Source organism: Apodemus sylvaticus, chromosome 1, assembly GCF_947179515.1.
Source record: "Apodemus sylvaticus chromosome 1, mApoSyl1.1, whole genome shotgun sequence".
Taxonomy (NCBI): Eukaryota; Metazoa; Chordata; class Mammalia; order Rodentia; family Muridae; genus Apodemus; species Apodemus sylvaticus.
Window position 1 is genome coordinate 77,128,144 of NC_067472.1, and position 21,008 is coordinate 77,149,151.

Below are 21,008 nucleotides of genomic sequence, written 5' to 3' on the forward strand. Positions count from 1 at the left end.
TTCCCAAAATTCATTTGAGACTTTCAGTTCCAGACAAAAGTTCCACAGGCTTCCAAATTATAAATTTTAAAAAGTCCTAAGTATTGTAGTTAAATAAAATATGTACTAGATTTGACTCTGATCTAAGCTTGTCAAATAATTATATGTAATATATATTCATGACATCAAGCCTTCAGTTAGATGGCCCTTTAGGACAAAGCTATTCCTAGCAACTTGTAGAATTTCTGGAATTTCTAAGTCCAAACCAATTATATATCAAATACCAAAAAGATAAAAAAGATTTTTCAGGGCTCATAGTGGTATAATATTCAAAACAAAAAACTTGAGGGAATAGGAAAGGATTTGAGACAGCTCACGTGTAACCTAGACTGCCCTTACTCTGTAGCCAAGAATGGCCTTGAACTCTCAATTCCCCTGCCTCCACATCCCAAGAGCTAGGATTGCAGGCATGAACCATCATACCCAGATTTCAAAAGCTCCCCACCATCATGATAATAGACTAACTACCTCTGACACTATCCGCCAGCCCCCAGTCAATACTTCCTTTTATAAGAATTGCCTTTGATCATGGCATTGTTTCTTCATGGCAAGTTTTAGGGCACAGGCTTATTGGAAACTAAATCCAGGAAATTTAGGAAAAACATTGCCAACAAGCTGGCCACTTTCAGAGTCTGAGTTCAGCAACATGTACAAAGAGAAAAACATGCATGCTGACTCCAGAGAGTTCTAACTCAGAGGAAGAAAAGTGTTTGGATAAGGATTTATAGAGCTTATTTTCCTTAATTATTAAAAAAAAATTTTTTTGAGCCAGGCAATGGTGGTGCACACCTTTAATTCCAGCAATCAGGAGGCAGAGTCAGGCAGATCTCTTGAGCTTGAGGCCAGCCTGGTCTACAGTGAGTTCCAGGACTGACAAGGCTACAGAGACATCCTGTCTCGAAAAACCAAAAGAAAATGTTCGTGGGGCTGGGAAGATGGCTCAGTAATTAAAAGGACTGGTTGCTCTTGCAGAGGGCCTGGTTCAGTTCCAGCACCTACATCACACGGCTCGCACGTGCCTGGACCTCCAGGACCAGGGGCCATGACATCCCTGGCCTCCTTAAGTATCTAAATGTATGTGATTCACATAAACTCAGACACAGAAACATACTCCAAGCCAGAGGAGATAGCTCACACTGGTAATTCTAGCTGCGGGTGTACAGTGCCAATATAGCCTAAGCAGAGGCCCTGTTTTAAAAACAAAACAAGTTTTTTATATTTATTACTCAACCAAAACCTAGAGAAGCTGATGTCTGCTGAGCCTTGGTCCCACTTATTTTGTTTGGTTTGGGTTTTGCTGGGAATAGGCTCCAGGCTCACACATGCCAGGCAAGTGCTTCACCAACCAAGCTACACTTGGTTAGAAGAGATATGGCCCCAGGTCAAATAGGATCTTGAAAGGAAATCAAAGTAAAGCTAATTCAAACCAACTCAGCCAATTCCTACTGCCCATAAAGAATGCCCATAAACTGAGAATGTTACCTGAGACTGTATTTACATTCAAGTTTCTATGAAGCTTTATGGGCTCTTCAAAAAACTTAATTTATATCAACAAAAAATTAATAAAGCCTTCAGCACACACTCAGTGTCAGGAAATAGTCCCAGCCCTTATAGCCTATAACAATCTGTCACAGAAGGCCTGGTATTTCCACTGAACAACGAATGGAACATAGTAGATAAGTGACTGCCCAAGGTTATTCTGAGTAAGAGGCAGGCTTAAGAGTCACACTCAGAGAAGACAAAAGTATCCCAGGATAGGTCAGGTCCTAGGAGATATGTTTTGTTTGTATACAGCTTTAAAATGGATGCATAGCCAGGTATGGTAGTACACGGGGAGGCAGAAATAGGAGGATCTCTGTAAGTTTGAGGACAGTTAGACCTACATAGTGAATTCTAAGATAGCCAGGGCTACATAGTAAGAGAAGACCCTGCCTCAAAATAAAATAAATGCACAGAGAACTTCAGATTTCCAGATTCCCTTGAACAACTAGAAGATAAAGCAACATGGGATCTCCTCAAAAAGATCAGCCTTCTCCAGAGACAAAGTACTCCTGCTCAGCCCACACAGGCCACCTACACCTGATCTAACAGCAGATTTCTGTCACAGACATTCCAGAAAGAAGCACGCAGACCCGTAGACCTTTCATCTGGGGCTCACATACATACATTTTATGTATATATACATAATACATATATACATATATACATATATACATATGTACATATATACATATATACATATATACATATATACATATATATATGAAGTTTTCCAAGAATAGTCACAAGGCTCTGTGGGGCCAGGGAAGCAAGCCACACACACACACACACACACACACACATACTCAAAACTGAGGCTTGCTTTGAACCTCAGATAGAATGGCCCACAATGGCTGCTACAGATGGTTACCTTCAGAGCGGCTGTCCCAGCATACTGCTTGCTGATGGAGTCACCATTGTTAGCCCACATTATCTGGTAGGTCCGATTACATTTTACAGGTAGTGGCTGCTCTGGGGGCATCACACCTAGTTTTTTAAGCTAAAATAAACACATTAGTGGGTAAATGATATATGAGAAACCATAGCATGAATTGTGTACTGTAGAAAAGGAGAGAAAGCGGACATAATTTAGGACCCTTGTATAAAAGAAGTGCTTCAGATTTTATTTAACTACAGGTTGAGAACATGGGGAGGTGTGGAGAGTTTTTTGGTCAGGGAGGTCACTTCTCTCCTTCCACCACGTGTCCCGGGATCAAACTCAGGTTTGCAGGCTTGGTGGAAGTGCGTTACCCACTGCACCATCCCACTGGTTCCCTCAGGCTTTATGTTTGAGACGCAGTCTTGCTACATAGCCAAAGCTTGCCTACAGTTCTAGACCCCCTGACTCAGGCTCGAGTGCTGAGGACAGGAGCGGACGGCATGCCCAGCTCAGACGTGATTTTAAAAATAAAGCACTGCCAGGTGTAGTGGCACGCGTCTTTAGTCCCGTCACTCAGATGGCAGAGGCAGATGGAGCTCTGTGAGTTCCAGGCCAGGCGGGGTAAATAATGAGCCCTGTTTCAGAAACAATCATTATTACATAAAAACTGCTGCTATCAGTTACCATAGATGAATAAATTTAATATTTACAGTGGTTTTTTTTTTTAAATAGGCCAATACTACTATATTTTGCCTATTGTAAATTTGCCTAAGAAGTAGAACCAAATATCAGAACCACACGAAGAAATAACCCTGAGCAGTAGGTGAATAAGAAGTGCCCAAAGAATCAGACCGTGTGCCAGGGCAGTTGGTGGTGGTGGTAGGGAGTCGTTTGTTTTGATTTTTTAACAGAATTATCTCATTTACTCATCACAACCACAACCACTACCACCCTGTAGTAAAGCTGTTAAGACGCAGGTTTGGGGAGGTTTCCTGGAGTCAACATCTACATGGTGAAGACAGAGCTTAAATTCAAAAGACGTACTGACTAAATATACTTGAAAAGACAGAACGAAGTCCTCCAAGAATAGTCACAAGGCTCTGTGGGGCCAGGGAAACAAGCAGAACTACAGTATGTGTCTCTACCTTGGACTGTAGCTCAGGAAGTTGGTCACCAGGTGTTAGGAATCTGAAAGGATGAGGTGGAGCACTGAGGTAACAACCAAGCCAGGGGAGGGAGGAGCAGCCACCACCCACAGAGCCAGACAGGGAAGGAAGGGACCAGTTGAGTCCCAGAGCGCCATCTACTAATGGGGGTGGGGGGCCTGCAACAGACAAAGGGCTTTGTGGCTTTCCATCATTGATAGCTCAGCCCCGCCCGCACCTCATAGTGCCAGGGCTGGCTAAACAGAAATTCAGCGTGCAGGGTCCAGGCTCCCAGCCCAAAATACAGATGGGCAGGTTTGGAATTCAAAGGACAATGGGAAATAAACACGTAATACCCCAACAGACTTAAAATGTTGGCAGGTTGAAGACTTAAGAAAATGCTACCGCATCTACTTACTTCTAAATTACATTTCTCAGGATTTTATGTAACAAGAATATTTGCATGCTAAAAAATGTTCCATGAAATATTTGAACTTAGAGAAGACATTTCACTATTTACTTACACATGAAGTTTAAACCATTTTAATTTTTCAAGTGAATATTTGGAATCCAAAGAACTCCAGATTACCTGCTGTTCCATGACCACTCGAGCTATGGCAGCTTGGACCACGTTGGTTCGATCCAGGCAGTCCATGCAATTAACTCGAAAAATTCCCTCTTGCTTACATATTACACCAGCTTGATCAACCCTTGTCAAAAGAAGCATGGGATTACATTTTACAACTTCAAAAACATTTTCAAGAAACTCAACTCTTAAAACTATGGCAACAGCAGCATCAGTATTACCTGGCAACTGTGTAGGAACATCCTTAAATGTCAGACAGCCCAGAGCACTCCACACACTTTACTGTTGGCTACAATAACTTGGCAGTGAGGTATTGTTATCCCCATTTAAGAACTCAAAAGCCAAGATATGAGAAACTGACTGCCACAACATTGGAGCAGTAGGGTTGCACACTACCATAAACATTTTAAACCCCATCTTGTCTTCCCTTTCTAACTCCAGGTGGACCTCTCTAAGACACACTGTCTTAGTCAGGGTTTCTATTCCTGCACAAATATCATAGCCAAGAAGCAAGATGAGGAGGAAAGGGCCAGTAAGAAACATCCCTTCATGGCCTCTGCATCAGCTCCTGCTTCTTGACCTGTTTGAGTTCCAGTCCTGACTTCCTTTGGTGATCAACAGCAATGTGGAAGGTGTAAGCTGAATAAACCATTTATTCCCCAACTTGCTTCTTGGTTATGATGTTTGTGCAGGAATAGAAACCCTGACTAAGACAAATTGGTACCAGGAGTGGGGTATTCCTAAGACAACCAGACCATGTCTTGGGGAGGACTGTGGAAGGACTTTGGAACTTTGGGCTAGAAGATCCATTCAGTGTTAAGAGCTCTGTGGGATGTTGTGGAGGAGTTTAGAAGATAATGTTGAGAACAGTGCAGAAGATGGAGGCCTGGCTTGTGAAATCTCAGAGGGAAGATTAAAGACTCTTATCAGGGCCATGTTTTGATTGTGAAGATTCTGTGGTTTTGGCTAGCTGGGGCTGAAGAATCAGCTGTGATTAACAAGATACCAGAACCACTAAAGCAAACCTCTGTGTTACTGGGACTATTGATGCTGGTTAGCTGGAGCTAAGAAATAGTGGTGATTAAAAAGAGACCAGCATCATTGAGGTGAAATCTGTGAAGTATTTTCTGAGAGCACAGAGGCTGTGTTCCAGAGATAACTACGGTTGTACTTTGTGCGGTGGCTGGACTTGGTAATGTGTAAGAGTCACCCAGGTTTTGAAGGCATGAAGGGGTCATGAAGATCAGCTGAGGTTCGGCATTGTGAGAGGCCACAGAAGGCCACTGGTGAAGGTGCAACCTCAGTTCCAACTGATGGACCAGGACTGAGGGGGTCATGCAAAGGAGCTGAGACCTGGCACCATGAAAAGAACCTATGAAAGGCTATTGGTGAAGCCTAGTTACAGCAGAAGACAGCAGTATTTTACATATGCCAGTGCCATGAAATGACCACCAAGAACAGCAGCAGCAGTGGAGTACAGGCAGCTGGACCCTAGATGACAAGGTGTGTGGTACAAAGGGCAGAACTGAAGAAGTCACCCAAGCCCTTGGAGGAGCCCAGAAGATCGTGAGTTAGATCCCAGACATTGGACAATTGGAGTCTGATTTTGCTTTTGATTGTGACTGTGTCTTGATATTTTTCCCTCTTGAAGAAAGAAAGTATTTTAGTGGAGCCCACAGTTAAGGAATTTTGAATTTTGAAAAGACTCTGTATTTTAAAAGATAATGGACATTTTAAAGGGATCAAACTTTTAATATGTAAAGACTGTGGAACTTTTAAAGTTATGTAGATCTTGGGGATGAATAAGAAAGTAAGGGTTGAGGCTTAATAGTGATATGTTTGTATGTCAAGTTGTCAATTGTACTGGCTGGTTTTGTGTGTCAACTTGACTCAGGCTGGTTTTATCACAGAGAGAGGAGCTTCAGTTGGGGAAGTGCCTCCATGAGATCCAACTGTGGGGCATTTTCTCAATAGTTATCAAGGGGGGAGGGCCCCTTGTGGGTGGTGCCATCCCTGGGCTGGTAGTCTTGTGTTCTATAAGGAAGCAAGCTGAGCAAGTCAGAGCAAGCCAGTAAGAAACATCCCTCCATGGCCTCTGCATCAGCTCCTGCTTCCTGACCTGCTTGAGTCCAGTCCTGACTTCCTTTGGTGATGAACAGCAATGTGGAAGGTGTAAGCTGAATAAACCCTTTTTTTCCTCCCCAACTTGCTTCTTGGTCATGTTTGTGCAGGAATAGAAGCCCTGACTGAGACACACAATAATTGGCTTTACTGGCTACCAAGGAGTCATGCAGCAGGCCTGTGCCCTCTAGTTTCTCAGACCATCATGCAGTCTTCACATCAAATCAAATGTTCTCTCCTGGTCTCTAAGACCGTATATTTTCTCCTTACACCTACTTCCTAGAGCCTGGGAATCTGTTCTTTCTCTGTTACTTTTTAAATGCCTAAAGTCTGAATATTGTTAAGCTTCCCTTCCCACAAGATGCATGAGAAAGGAAGAAAACAAAATGGAAGCCACAGAGTGCGAGGAACATGGTTAAGTCCTTCAAGAGCAGCAGCTGCATTCCACTTCATTTTTCAACTATCTGACACAGGGCCCTGCTCATTGGTGGTACTCACAGAAAGGAAGAAAATAGAGCAGAAAACACATGATTTGACAGACCAAAAGTCAAAGCAACTTTTGTGAAATACTTCGGTGGTTTGAATGAGAATGCCCCATAGGCTCATTCATTTAAATGTTGGTCCCCAGCTGGTGGAACTGTTTGGTAAGGATTAGGTGTGGCTTTGTGGAAGAAGTGTGTGGCTGGGTGGGCTTTAAGGTTTCCCAGTTAGACCCTCTCTCTCCTCTGCCCTGTGCTTGTGAATCTGATGTGCATGCTCAGCTATGGCTCCAGAGCTACACCTGCCTGCTGCCTGCCTGCTGCCTGCTGCCTGCCTGCCTGCCTGCCTGCTTGCCTGCTGCCTGCCTGCCTGCCTGCTGCCTGCCTGCCTCCCTGCCTGCCTGCCTGCTGCCTGCTTGCCTGCCTGCTGCCTGCCTGCCTGCCTGCCTGCCTGCTGCCTGCCTGCCTGCCTGCTGCCTGCCTGCCTGCCTGCTGCCTGCCTGCCTGCCTGCTTGCCTGCTGCCTGCCTGCTGCTGCTGCCAAGCTCCCTGCCATGGACTCTAAACCTCTGGAACCATGAATCCCAAATTAAATGTTTTCTTTATAAGTTGCCTTGGTCACGGTGTCTCTTCACAACTGTAGAAAAGTAACTAAGACAAATACCTACCAACACCACTTCATGTCAAGGATGATGTCGTGAATGGCATCCGTTAGAGTTTGAACATTCTCAAACTTCATTCCTCGGCTAAATCCAATTCCCCAAACAGAAAACAAAGAACGATCTTTAGTAGTCTAATTATATTCTAATTTATTTAAGATAAAAAGGGCCAGGGACTGTAACTTGGGGGAGAGCATTTGCCTAGTGTGCACAGGTTTCAATCCCCAGCACAATCAAAACAAACAGAAGCTGAGTGTGGGAGGGCACACCTTTACTCTCAGAATCCGAGAGGCAGAAACAATTCTTTGAGTTTGAGGCCAGATAAGGGCTATATAGTAAGACCTTATCTTAAGAAAAAAAAATTTACTAAAATCATATTTTTTTATATTTAAATCACATTTTATTTACTTATGTGTTCATGCTTGGAATGAGAGGCACACATGCCATGGTGTGGGAGTGAGAGGACAATGTTCAAAAGTTGGTTCTCTCTACCATATGGATTTCAGGGATCAAAATCAGGTTGTCCAGCTTGATAGCAGATGTCTTTACCCACCCAGCTATCTTATCAGCTCCTTAGGATCTTTAATAAGTAGCTCAAAATTCTTAAAAAGAATAAGTATAGATAATTCTATACCTATTTGCACTTGAAAGCACACGTACAAACACAATGAGGCAATACACAGATGCTTCTTTCCCCACAATTCCTTACAACCTAGGCAAATTCACAGTCAGAACAAGCATTGTGGGAAAAGGATCCTGCTTTCAGAATAAACATAAAGGTATCAGCAACAGAATTCACCTATTGCTGACCAATCAGAGCAGACTAGGAATTATCCTAGGAACAGAGGTGTTACTAAGAGTATGAAGATAGCCAGAAAGATAACTGTGCCTTTCCGTGGCTGTGATTATGTGTCCCAATACATTTTGGAACAGAAAGACTGTAAATACTTCAGCAACAATTTAAAGGCAAACAACTTAAAGCAAAGCCCACGGACATGAACAGCAAGTAAACATCACACCCTTCCCTTCTGAGCAGAGAGGAAAGGACATTTTCCTTCCCAGGAAAGAGCAAAGTTAGTTCAGTCGCTTCCCTCTGGGGAAGCCCCTTACCAGTGCTCGTGGAAATCAAAGGAGACATAGGTGAGCCTGGGGTTGTTGAAGAGCAGCACCTGCTTCAGGTAAGCATCACCAATAATCTTCTCCCTTCCAGCCTGGTCTACCAAGTTAACAATAACCTGTGAGAATGACGAGCAGGAAAGAAACAGTATTAACCAGACCTCGGAATCGTGCAACAATTCATTTGGAATGACATTTTACAAATATAAATGTGCTTAGTTATAAACTAATCCACTCAAGCACCAACTTTCCTATAAAATTAAAATATTTGTCATTTAAATTTAGCTATATGAGAACTGTTGACATCAATGGTAATAGTCCTATAAATTTGCAATAGCCAACCAAAACACAAAATAAAACATGCTTCTTTTTAACAGTAAAGCTTTTTTATCAAGATTTTTAATTGTGTGCGTGTGTGTGTGTGTGTGTGTGTGTGTGTACCCCTGCGGGTCAGACGCATCAGATCCCCTGGAACTTGAGTTACAGACAGTTGTGTATGAGCGCTGGGAATTGAACCCTGGACCCTTCAGGACCTTCATGGTCTTGACTACTGAGCCCAGGCTAAAGAGTGGCAGAATATTTTTTTTCAAAAACAAAACAAAAACCTACAAATTAAACATCATAAAACTACTGAAATATGTAAAAGAAAATCTGAATAGACATAAATATGTACCATGTTGCTGAATCTCAATGTCCAATATTGTAAAGATGTCAAGTCTCCCCAATTAATCTATATATTCAACAATCCCAATCAAAATTCGACCAGGATCTTTTCATGGACAAGATAAGTAAATTCTAAAGTTCATCTGAAAGAGTAAATATTTGGAAGAAAAACTGAAACACAATAAACACAGAGAAATTTGCCCCATTTGAAACAATTCTATATAATCTATGTAGCAAGCAAGACAGGAAAACTAAAGATAGGCAACTGACAGAAAAGAACAAGCTGAAGGCCAAAGACCTGAGTCCACTGAGGTATGAAGGGTAGGTAGTTAAGCACACCACTGTTGGCAAGCAGAGAGTACCATCAGGGGCCCTGGGACAATTGTCTGTCTATAACAGAAAGAGACTTACAGTAGCTCCCTGCACCTCTCTAATGAGACACAAAGTAAACTCTAGATGCATCAATGATCTAAATGTTATTTTTGAAAAAAAAAGTCACAAGAAAACTTAGAAGTCTTTCCACAGCCATAAATGCAAGCATAACCTCCCAGGCATAAAATAAAAATCAGAATTCAAAGATGAACAGATGTGACAGCAGGAAAAATTTAAATCTGTGTACAAGTGGCATTATAAGCAAAGGTTTAAAAGAACAAGACAAACAACCAAACAAGGAACTCTCATGAGAATGTACTTGCCACACAAAATCAACTCTTTATAGAGTGTCATAAATAGAATAAGGAAAAAATGGGTAAATTCACAAAAGAACCCAGTAAACAATATGCTACAGCCCTATTAACAGTAAATTGCAAATGGTAAGATATAAAAGGTTTTTACCTGCAGACAGGTAAATTTAAATACTAAACAGAGTCAGCATTGGTGAACACAACAGAGTCCCATCGTCACAGGGAATATAAACTGTATGATCTCTTAAAAAATGTTTTTGGTTTACCACTGTTTGTGGTGGGTGGGCAGGACAAGTTTGAGGAATTTCACTGATTCTGGTGCAGTATCTCTGAAGGCAACTGAATGTTAAATATCAACTTTAAATGTATAGGTGTCTAAATCAACAAGTTTGCCTTCACAAATTTATTCTGCAAAAACAAGTGCCCTAATTCTTGAACTTTTAAAATTGTCTTTACTATTGGGGTACACATATACAAGCCAGGGTGCAGGAGAGAGAGTTAGAGAACTTTATGGAATCTGTTCTCATGCCCCGTCCCTTATGTGGGTTCCAGGGATGAAAATGTACACGTGTGTGGTCAGGCTTGCCCATCGAGCGCTTGGCCTGCTGGGCCATCTTGCCAGCTCTTCGTTTTGGATTATTTTGTTTTGTTTTTGAGGCAGGGTCTCACTATGTAGCCCTGGCTGTCCTGGAACTTGCAATATAGACCAGGCCAGCCTCAAACCCACAGAGATCCACCTGCCTCTTTGTGCTAGATTAAAGGTGTACACCACTATAACCAATTTGTTTTTTCAAACTGAGTTTTTATATAGCCCAGGCCTTGAACTGACTGGATAGCCCAGGCTGGACTAATCCCCTCCACAACCTCTACAGCCTCGTCCTGAGTGCTGGGATTATAGATACACATCATCATTCCCAATTCAGAATGTTTTTTTTTTTTCCTCTGCCAGCCTCTGCCTCCCTAGTGCTGGGATTAAAGGCATGTGCCACCACAACAGAGCCGAAGAATTCTGGGGGGAAAGTTAACAGCCAGAGACTTTACTGCACAACAGTATTTACACACGGCTCTTTGTGACTTCGGCTCTTTGTGGATGTGCTGGTGCAGTTGATTCTCGCTACAAACAGTAGATTGCTAACTCAAATCTCAAGACTGGAAGACGCAAGGCTGAGTGCAGTGACTTCAGAAGCCACTGAGGACTTGGGTATGTTCTGCCTTCCTCTGCCATTCCCTCACTGCTTTTCCCTAGCAGCATACTGGATAAACGCCGGACTGGTTCATTCACCATCTTGAGACAGATGCAAAAGTCCCTGACATCAAATCCTGACAAAGCAGCCTCGAGGGCACTGTGGGTTCCCGTATATCTTTTATTAGAGCAGGAAGCTTTTCCCACATCAGACCTTCTGTCAAACAGCTCCAGCCTAAACCAATTATGAGCTAGAGCAATGCAGCCACACGGATGAGTCACCCTGACCATGGGCCCCTCACTGCAGAAAGCAATTACCCGGGAGAAGGACACAGATAACACAGATAAATGAACACTGCCAGGCTACTGCTGGAGGCCAGGAGGAGCCTGCTCAGCGGCCGCCCCTGGATATTGACGTGAGTCTATGGGGAGCAGGAACAAGTGTGGGGAGACGTTATTTCCTGGCATGCACACCTCAATACTGCTCCTTTCTACAATCTGTGTTGCATTTAAATATGGCTTATTCTTTCTAATGCTACTTACAATTAGAAATATCAATAATACATGAATCAACATGAATCAACACATTATTAAGGAACTTAGAGCAGAATAAGACCAAGTCATTCCTGACCACGTCCAGTCCTCAGCAGCTGCCCGCCTCTGACGCGACGCTGCAGTGAGGACTGAGCACACTGGAGCTCCGGGTTTTCTATTTAAGTACTAATTGCTCTGCATCCTTTCCCATACTGGCCGCTTCTCAGCGGTTTCCCTCAGCCTCCCCAGTGTGTGAGTCATGGCTTTAATTTGCATTTCCCTGATGATTAATGAGGATGACGCACCTTCTCTCATAGATTTGACTTTATAAAATATCCTTGTACATAAAGATCCTGTTACATTATTTTGTCCAGTTTTCTTTGTACTGTACATCCTTGTTAATAGATTCAGAAGACATTTAAATGTGCTGTAAGATAACAGATGTAATCTTAACTATTAAAGATTTATTTTGCCGGGGGTTGGTGGCGCATGCCTGTAATCCCAGCACTCTGGGAGGCAGAGGCAGGCGGATTTCTGAGTTCAAGGCCAGCCTGGTCTACAGAGTGCGTTCCAGAAAAAAAAAAAAAAAGATTTATTTTATGTGTTTTGCCTACATGTATCTCTGTGAACCGTGTGTATGCCTGCTGCTCTCGGAGGTCAAAAGGAGGTGTCAGATTCCCTGAGACTGGACTCACTCACAGTTGTGAGCCACCATATGTATACTAGGGATCGAACTTGGGTCATCTATAAAGTCCTCTTAACTCTCCAGCCCTTCCTACTCTCTGAATTACCTTTCATTCTCTTCATAATGATTTTTTAAAAGTATTTTTTAATTTTATGCACGAGTTTCTATTGTACATAATCAGAATAAGACCAAGTCCTATGGCCCTATGCCTAACTGTGCATGAGCGCTGGGGACACACTCAGGTTCATGTCATATCTATGCGTTACATACTTTACCCATGGAGCCATCTCCCCAGACATTAATAATAAGAAATAAGAAATAATAGAAATTTAAAGTCAAAATCAAGTTAATTTTTTTCCATTATGGTTAGTGTTGTTGTTTTGTACATGTATGTATTTTTGTATGGTATGCACAGTACAAGACATGTGCAAAGGTCAGAGGTCAACCTGGTGTCAGCCCTTGTCTTCCATCTTGTTTGGGGCGGTGTCTGTATTGCTTAAAGCAAGCTGGCCTACAGACCTCTAGGATTCTCCTTTCTCCACACCCAAGCTCTCCTGAAGAGCCCTGAGATTACACACCATGGCCCTATGTCTGCCTGTGCATGAGCGCTGGGGACACACTCAGGTTCATGTCACATCTGTGCGTTACATACTTTACCCATGGAGCCATCTCCCCAGACATTTTATTTTAAGTAATTATTTTTGTTTTGTTTATCGAGACATAGTTTCACTGTGCAGCCCTGGCTGTCCTGGAGCTCACTCTGTAGACCAGGCTGGCCTCGAACTCAGAGAGATCCTCCTTTCCCTGGCTCCAAGTGCAAGGACTAAAGATATGTCATGTCACAGTTTCTCTTCTCTTCTTTGTTGTGTGAGTGGGTGCTGGGACCCAGGACCTCTGCAGAGCAGGACATACTCTTCTTATTAAACCTGAGACCCCCTCCAGCCTAAAAATAACTATTTCCTGGTTGGGCATTATTCTTTATTAAGTGACTAATGTCATAGATAATCATACATCTGAAACAAAGAAAGATAAGGAAACTTCTTTTATAAATCCTTCTCAGGACTCAAAGTCAGAAGCACTATGTTGTCTTCTGAAATCGTCAATTTTTAACCTTTTACATTCAAATCATGAGTCTTTCTCAGAAATATATATAGTGGATGTTAAAAAAAAGAAAAGTATAGCTAAGTAGTATCATGTTTTATTTTAATTGATAATAACATTCAAAGTGCCTATACTAACTTATGCTATTGCTAGCAATATATGAGTTTCCATTTTTAAAAGCAAATACCTGCCTTTATCTATTATAAAACTAGCTACATTTTTAATATTGTTATTAAATAATGATTGTTTGTTCTTTCCTGTTGTCTTTAAGACTCTGGCTGAAACTACATGAGTCTAGATACTAATCTGGGAAGAACTGGAAGTCATGCAGCATTGAGTCTGTTCCTGAACCAGGAACTCAGCATCTTCTGGCCTTTATTTTAAGACAGGGTCTCACCATATTGCCTGGCTAGCTGGTCTGGAACCCTCTATGTAGACCAGACTGGCCAGGAAAAAATGACTCCCATGTCATTATACAGTCAGATTGGTCATTCCTAATAAACAAGCACATTACTGACTTTCATATATTAATCTTGTATCAAAATTATTGAACTCATTTTCCACCTAGAGGTTTTCAGTCTATCCTGCCTTATCTGACTGTACTCCACGTGTGAGTACACGAGGTCCCGAGAGGCCTATCCTAGTCTGTGAAAACTGACAGCACCTACTCCATGTTCTCCAAACAGCTAAAGCAGCTTACTCCAAAGTATTCTTAGCTTACTCATGTTCAGTCTTCACACTAAAAGTGGCTGTTTAATTATGAACGGTATATGTTTTTCTTTTCTATGGAATTCCACATGTAAGGAAATTGTTCTTACTACATACTAAAGCCCACCTGTTTTTTGTAAATTTTCAGTTGTTCTTCGAAATGGGCACAGAAACAGTCAACCGTTTCCTTCTCACCTGCAAAAAAAGCAACACAAATCCCAATGCTGAGCCAGGTGGGTGCCTACTCCATCTTTTTTCTTAAGATTTACTTTATTTTATGTACATGATTATACTGAATTTGTCTTCAAACACCCCAGAAGAGGGCATCGGATCCCCTTACAGATGGTTGTGAGCCACAATGTGGTTGCTGGGGATTGAACTCAGAACCTCTGGAAAAGCTGTCGGTGCTCTTAACCACTGAGCTATCTCTCCAGCCTCGCCTACTCCATCTTTATTCTTACTTTCTTATTTATTTTTCAAGACAGGGTTTCTCTGTGTTGCACTGGCTATCCTGGGCCTCACTCTGTAGACCAGAGATCCACTGCCCTCTGCCTCCTGAGTGCTGAATCAAGGGCATGCACTATCAGGGCAGGGCCCAGTCTTCCTTTCTAATAATTCATTAACAGTTTAAACATAAGATCATCTAACCATCATTTTAAATTAAGATTTCTTTTTTTCCAACTAGACTGAGCTAAAATATATCTGAAAGTACCAACTACGAAATTATAAATGCACATACAAGTATATACACAGAAGCACATGCACTCACACACACCCTACCTTTCAGTAAAGGTTTCATGTGACTTATAATAAGAAAATGAAAATGATAGTATGATACTAAAGTTAAAATATTCTAAGAAAATAAAGCTTAAATGTTTCAAAAAGCCCCCTATCTCTGACTTCCTGTGCACTGTGGTCTAGTTACACCAAACACTCCCTGCTTCTACAGACACCAGCTACATTCATCCTTTCCAGAGTTAAATGTTCTACAAGATAAGCTTCAAAGCAACAGCAGCTCGGAATCTGTGAGGTGAGGTGCTTTAACTAGCCACTAGCTGACAAATAGCAACACCCAGGAAGGGACTCAGTCCTGAGGCTACTACCTCACCTCCATCTCCTGTCAGGATGCATCACAGTGGGAAGCTTGGCTTTTGTTGAGTAGTTTTAGTACAGGGACTGGACAGGGCTTCTAGCAGCTTGGTCAGGAAACCATACACCTTAGTCACATCCCAGCCCTGAGAGTTATCATTTTTTGATGAAACAAATTCATACCTATCTGGCATACCTGATTTTTTTATTTAAAATTTTTCATCGAAATCCTCACTTGTAAACCAAATAACTGAAGTACTTACTTTTGTCTAGCCGAGGTCTTGGGTTATAGCGATACCCAGCCTGGCTCCAGAAGACCGGCACGGAGCCTCGAGTTTGAATAAATGACAGGGTATGATTATGAACATGAATTAACTGCTCAGTCTCCACATAATTTGCAACATTTCCATTTTTATCCACTCCTCTTCGTTTATACCGCATTCCTGGAAGAAAATTAAACAGAAAACCGCAATAGAACAAAAAAAAAACAAAAAAACAAAAAAAAACATATTCAGTGTGGCTTGGTATGGGAGCACACACTTGATATTTCAATGTTCTGCAGGCTGTGGTAAGAGAATTTCAAGTTCGAGGCCAGCCTGGGCTACACATGTAATCAACAAAAGTGCCTGATTAGATTGTGCTTTCTAATTACATATCTACAGGAAAGCCTGGGGCACCTGCACACACCTACAGGTAAACAACAACATACCCAAGGTCACAGCTAAGTTGAATCCTTTGAATGAAAGACTACGGTTTTCCCAAAGGGGCTAGTTAGCACTCTGAAAGGATTTATCACTGTGACACAGGCTTTTAGTTGGAACTCTGTTCTCAGACACATCCCAAGTGACTTACTTATCGTCTGTCTGCATGCTGCCTGCAGTCTGACTTGCTGTCTGCCCTGCTCCTCCAGTGCAGAAATCAGCCTCTAATTGCATCCCAGTCTTTGGAGTTTGGAGCTAACTGTTTTCAGGGCCATGACTGTCATCTGCATTTCTGCACATCTGCATCCCCCACCCCCACCTGCATTTCATTTACATGCTCTTACTTACCTGCTCTGTGCCTACTTCTGCGAGATATAAGAGCCACTAGAAATCGAGGGTGAATGTCATCTACACAAGTGGAGTCCTGAGGGGGGGTCTCTGGGCTGCTCTTGTCATCATCTGATGACTCGCTGTAATTAACCACAAGTTCTTCAATCTGCACAAAACCCTGGATAATGGGGATGATCCAGAAGTCCACATCCGGAGTCTAGGATGGGAACAAATATGGTTGTTTATATTCTGCACAACACTGCTTCTTACTTAAAGCCAAATAACTGAGCACAGCCTATAGTCAGCCTTCCACAAGCACAGGCCCTTTCTCAACCTCATGTTCTACTTACAGGATGTCAGCTGAGGATGAGGACTAAAGGCCTTCCCTGTCCTTTACAATGATTTTCTCCAGACCTGATTGACAGGCTGTTTGTTCCACAGAAACTCAAACTCCACACCCTGACAGAGTGGCTCACTCCCCTCACTCTGCCTCAATGTCCTCCTCTGTGAAATGGGACTACCAGGGCCTCAGAGCCTGTATATAAGAATGTGTGAAGCACGCTGCCTGCCACAGAGTAGTTAACAGCGGAGCTCTTAGAACTGGTCCTTTGGGTACAGGGAAGCGAAGCTTTAAAGCTGCGTTTCAAAGTTCGGTGGCATTAGCCTATAATAAAATGCAATCAATCCCAATCATCCATTACAAAACAGCTTACTACTTAAAAATAAGTAGAAAACCCACTTGTTTATTAGTACGTATATGTGCCTGCTTGTCTGTATGTGCACCAGGTGCATCCAGTGCCTGCAGAGGCCAGAAGACGGTATCAGATCCCCAGAAACTGGGGTTACCGGGGTGGGCTGAGAACCAAACCCAGGCCCTCTCCAAGGGGCTTGTGCCTGCTGAACCATCTCTCCAGGCCCCCTTCTACTTTGAGCAGAGCTTCACTCACAGCTCAGATGGGCCTGGAACGCTAGGCGGGGCCCTTGCCTCAGCCCCAGGTACCGGCTGGCAGGCACATGTTACCTCCGCCCCACATACCGGGCGGCGGGTGGGCACAGGCACCCAGGCCCCACACGTGCCAGCACCATCCTGCAGCTGAGCTCTCCTCGCCCGCTCTACTCCACACCCTGCTTTAGAGAAGCACTTTCTTCGCCAGCCTAGAATTCAAATAGTAAATGAGCAGCAGAGAGTATTTCCATAAATGTCTCGTTTTAAAATGTCAACTAACTAATTAGGAGAGTCCTGTTCAGAGATTCTTCTGTTCTTGTAAACTAAACACATTAAGGATTTAAACCAAGCACTTGGAGGAAGAAACATGGTAGGAAGTTCAGTGCCATCCTTAGCCACATGAGTTTGAAAATGGACTGGACTACATCAGATCCTGTCTCAAAAACAGCAGATTAAGACCGAGAATATCAGTCTAAAGTACTCGTGTGTTAAAGTCAAGCCAGGCATGGGACACAGGCTCTGTGACCTAGTGCTGGGAGGTGGAGGTAGGTGGACCCCTAGGGCTCAGTGCTTGGCTAGCCCAGCCTCCTTGGTGAGCTCCAGGCCAGTGAGAGACCTTGTCTCTACATAAACCAGGTGCCTGAGATAGACATCTGAGGCCGCCTTCTGACATCCACAGATACACATACACACACACTATTTGCTTTGAGACAGGGTCTTCCTGTGTAGTCCAGGTTACACAGGTTATCCTGTCTCAGCTTCTGGAGTGTGGGATTACAGACATGTGCTATCACACCCTCTTCAACATCAGTTCCAAATCCACCCTGCCCTCTGCACTGTGTACTGTGGGTCCCCTGCCCTCTGCACTGTGTACTGTGGGTCCCCTGCCCTCTGTGCTGTGCACTGTGTGTCTCCCTGCCCTCTGTGCTGTGCACTGTGGGTCCCCTGCCCTCTGTGCCGTGCACTGTTGGTCCTCCTGCCCTCTGTGCTGTGCACTGTGGGTCCCCTGCCCTCTGTGCTGTGCACTGTGGGTCCCCCTGCCCTCTGTGCTGTGCACTGTGGGTCCCCCTGCCCTCTGTGTTGTGTACTGTGGGTCCCCCTGCCCTCTGTGCTATGCACTGTGGGTCCCCTGCCCTCTGCACTGTGGGTCCCCCTGCCCTCTGTGCTGTGCACTGTGGGTCCTACCCATTTCACAGCTTAGTTTCACTTAGTTCTCCGTAAAGCAGACCTTCAGAAGGTTGGCGATGGCAACAATGAGGTAAAGGCTTGGCATATACTCATCATTTTACTTACTATTCTCACTACTTAAACTTTCATTCTAGCAATAAATCCAACAGATTCTTGACAAGAACATATAAACATATGTTGCCAAATGCCATCATTATCACAAGTCATTAGCTTTAAACAGTAATGTGAAAGTGTCTGACAAAAGTTCACCAAACACGGGAATTCCTCATTGTCATCATAAAGACAAATACTCATTATAAATGCCCTTCTTTGTCTTCCGTCACTGAGTTTTGAGGGTCACAGCATGATGAGTATCAGAAGGCTAAGAACAACCCATGCCTCAGCTTCAGTAGAGACACAGTAGGTGTCTGGCTGAAGATGGACTAGATAAGATTTCAGTACCTGCTATGAATAATCAGTAAAGGGGAAAATGGGGAAAGGAAAGTAGCTGAAAGGCTAAGGAAACTGACAGATGACCCCATTCCATTACTTCTGTGTAGTGTTCAGTGTCTAGAACACACAGCACACAGCAGCCCTCAGGCATAATTCTCCAACATGTGTAATAGGATCTGGTGGCTAATCTTTAGTCAACTTGACTGGATTCAGAATCACCTAGAAGAGTCAGACTTCTAAGTGTATCTTTGTGTTTCTAGAACTAACTGCAAAGAAAAGATGTACCTCGCACATGGGTGGTATCATCCCACCATGAGAGGCCCAGACAGCAGAAAGGGGGAAAGTGAACACGCGTATATTATCCCTGACTCCCTATTGCCTGGCCCGCCATGGCAAGATGCGTTCCCCCACATGATGATGTTCTGAAATCATCAGCCATAATAAACCCTTCTTCTCTATATCTGCCCATCTCAGACATCCTTATCTCAGCAACAAAAAGTCACTGTACTCAAGTACTTCTGACAAAGAAAAAGAAAGTAACCATCACTCCAGAAAGAGACAGGCAAGATGGCTCAGAGGGCAAAAGCAGCTCCCAAGGAAGCCTGACAACCTGACTTCAATCCCTACATGCCACAGTGAAGAGACCCAACTCCAAATGTTGTCCTCTGATTTCTCTGTGTGTGTGCACACACACGTGCGTGCGCACCCCCACCCCCACCCCCCAATAAATACAATGTAAAAACAATTAAACCAGAGAGAACTCCATGCAGTCATGCCACCACCACCCCATAATTTGTAACCACTGAAGTACTGGTCAAGCCTTAAAGGTGCATCTGCTCCAAACCCCAGAATACAAACCAAAGTGGCAGCATTACAGAAATAGGTTTCTGTATTCCCAATGGATGTAAAAAAAAAATATTTACAGGAACTCTGTGTACATTATTGATTCCTTGGGCTTACTACTGGCCCCCACTTCTCTTTTCTGAAAGGTGGATCTTGCTATATAGCCTAGGATGGAGTTGAACATACTTACAGAGCCTAGAGACCCGACACTTGTGGCACGTCTCTTACAGGTGTGTGAGATCACATTCATCTAAAGCAGTGCTGAGGAGACCACCATGGGACTCTAAACTACCTGAAGGAAATGCCTTCATCTCCTTAGTTAAATGAGTCTCCTCCAAGGGAGAAGCTCCTAATAAAATCTCAAAATTCACCCTAATCAAGTAACCTTTGCTTAACAGTTGCAACTACTTATGTTTTAGAAACATCTACTCACACCAATCTCTGTGAGATCTTGGATCATGTACTTATTCCAGAAAAATCGGTCATCAACCTAGAAAGGTAGAGGAGAAGATCAGCTCAGGAACACCTTAGTTTCCTATAAAAGGCCAACAGGCACTGGTCATGAGTCATCACTGCTCTGCGTTGTGAGCATACCTTCTGCCACAGGGGACGGCCATCCCTCTCCCCAGTGCTCTGCCTCTGCACCGAGTTGGTCAGGTCATAGGTCAAGCTATAATAGAAGGACTCTGAGTCCATGAACATCTTCAGCAACTCCTCAAGTAAACGCCTCTCCAGTTTCTCCTTTTCTTTACTTTCTTTAACCTGTAAGAAGTCAATCTATAAGTACAAGAGTCAGATGAAAAGTCAATAGATAATGAAAGACTTCAAGTAAGGACAATCCCCAAAACACAGGACAGTCTTCTGATACATGAAAGGAAAAAAAAGTCCCAGATGTATTTATTTACCCTCAACTTATAACTAATCAAACTCTTACTTTCTTTTTGTTGGGAGCAGACACGTTGGATTTGATATTCGTAAATGTCTTCAGTAGAAACTTGGAGTCATCAGGAGATGGTATAATCTTCTCGGGCTTGTTAATTCCAAAATGATGCTTCTTACAGAGCTAAATAATTGTTTAGAAGGATGATTCATTATTAATTATTATCTGCTTTAGATGTTCAAGTATGAGTACAGAAGTTGAACGCTACTGTTTGGGTATTTGGGTTGAAAGTAGACCCTAAGAATTAGTGAAATGACTAAGCAGGCAGAATATAGCTATGATTTCAATAATTAGAGCTGCACTACAAATAATTCACAATACAGGTAAAACATACTTGGGGTTAAAGGCAGCAAACCCAGGTTCAAAGCATAGTTTACTCTTATTGAACATGTCCAAAGGATACAATGTTCTGTTCTGGT

General features: G+C 43.1%; 1 protein-coding gene across 2 annotated transcripts in view; it reads right to left on the reverse strand.

The window, feature by feature from the left end:
* Positions 1-21,008, reverse strand: part of Inpp5f (inositol polyphosphate-5-phosphatase F) — a 95,030-nt gene that overhangs the window by 18,244 nt on the left and 55,778 nt on the right. For both annotated transcript variants that reach the window (XM_052197359.1, XM_052197369.1), the window contains 10 exons: positions 20,584-20,712; positions 20,244-20,411; positions 20,083-20,139; positions 16,259-16,457; positions 15,473-15,652; positions 14,248-14,315; positions 8,558-8,682; positions 7,457-7,534; positions 4,193-4,313; positions 2,450-2,578 (listed from right to left, as the gene is read on the reverse strand). In XM_052197359.1, the coding sequence (XP_052053319.1) occupies positions 2,450-2,578; positions 4,193-4,313; positions 7,457-7,534; positions 8,558-8,682; positions 14,248-14,315; positions 15,473-15,652; positions 16,259-16,457; positions 20,083-20,139; positions 20,244-20,411; positions 20,584-20,712 (1,254 nt within the window). The remainder of the gene's footprint in view (positions 1-2,449; positions 2,579-4,192; positions 4,314-7,456; positions 7,535-8,557; positions 8,683-14,247; positions 14,316-15,472; positions 15,653-16,258; positions 16,458-20,082; positions 20,140-20,243; positions 20,412-20,583; positions 20,713-21,008) is intronic.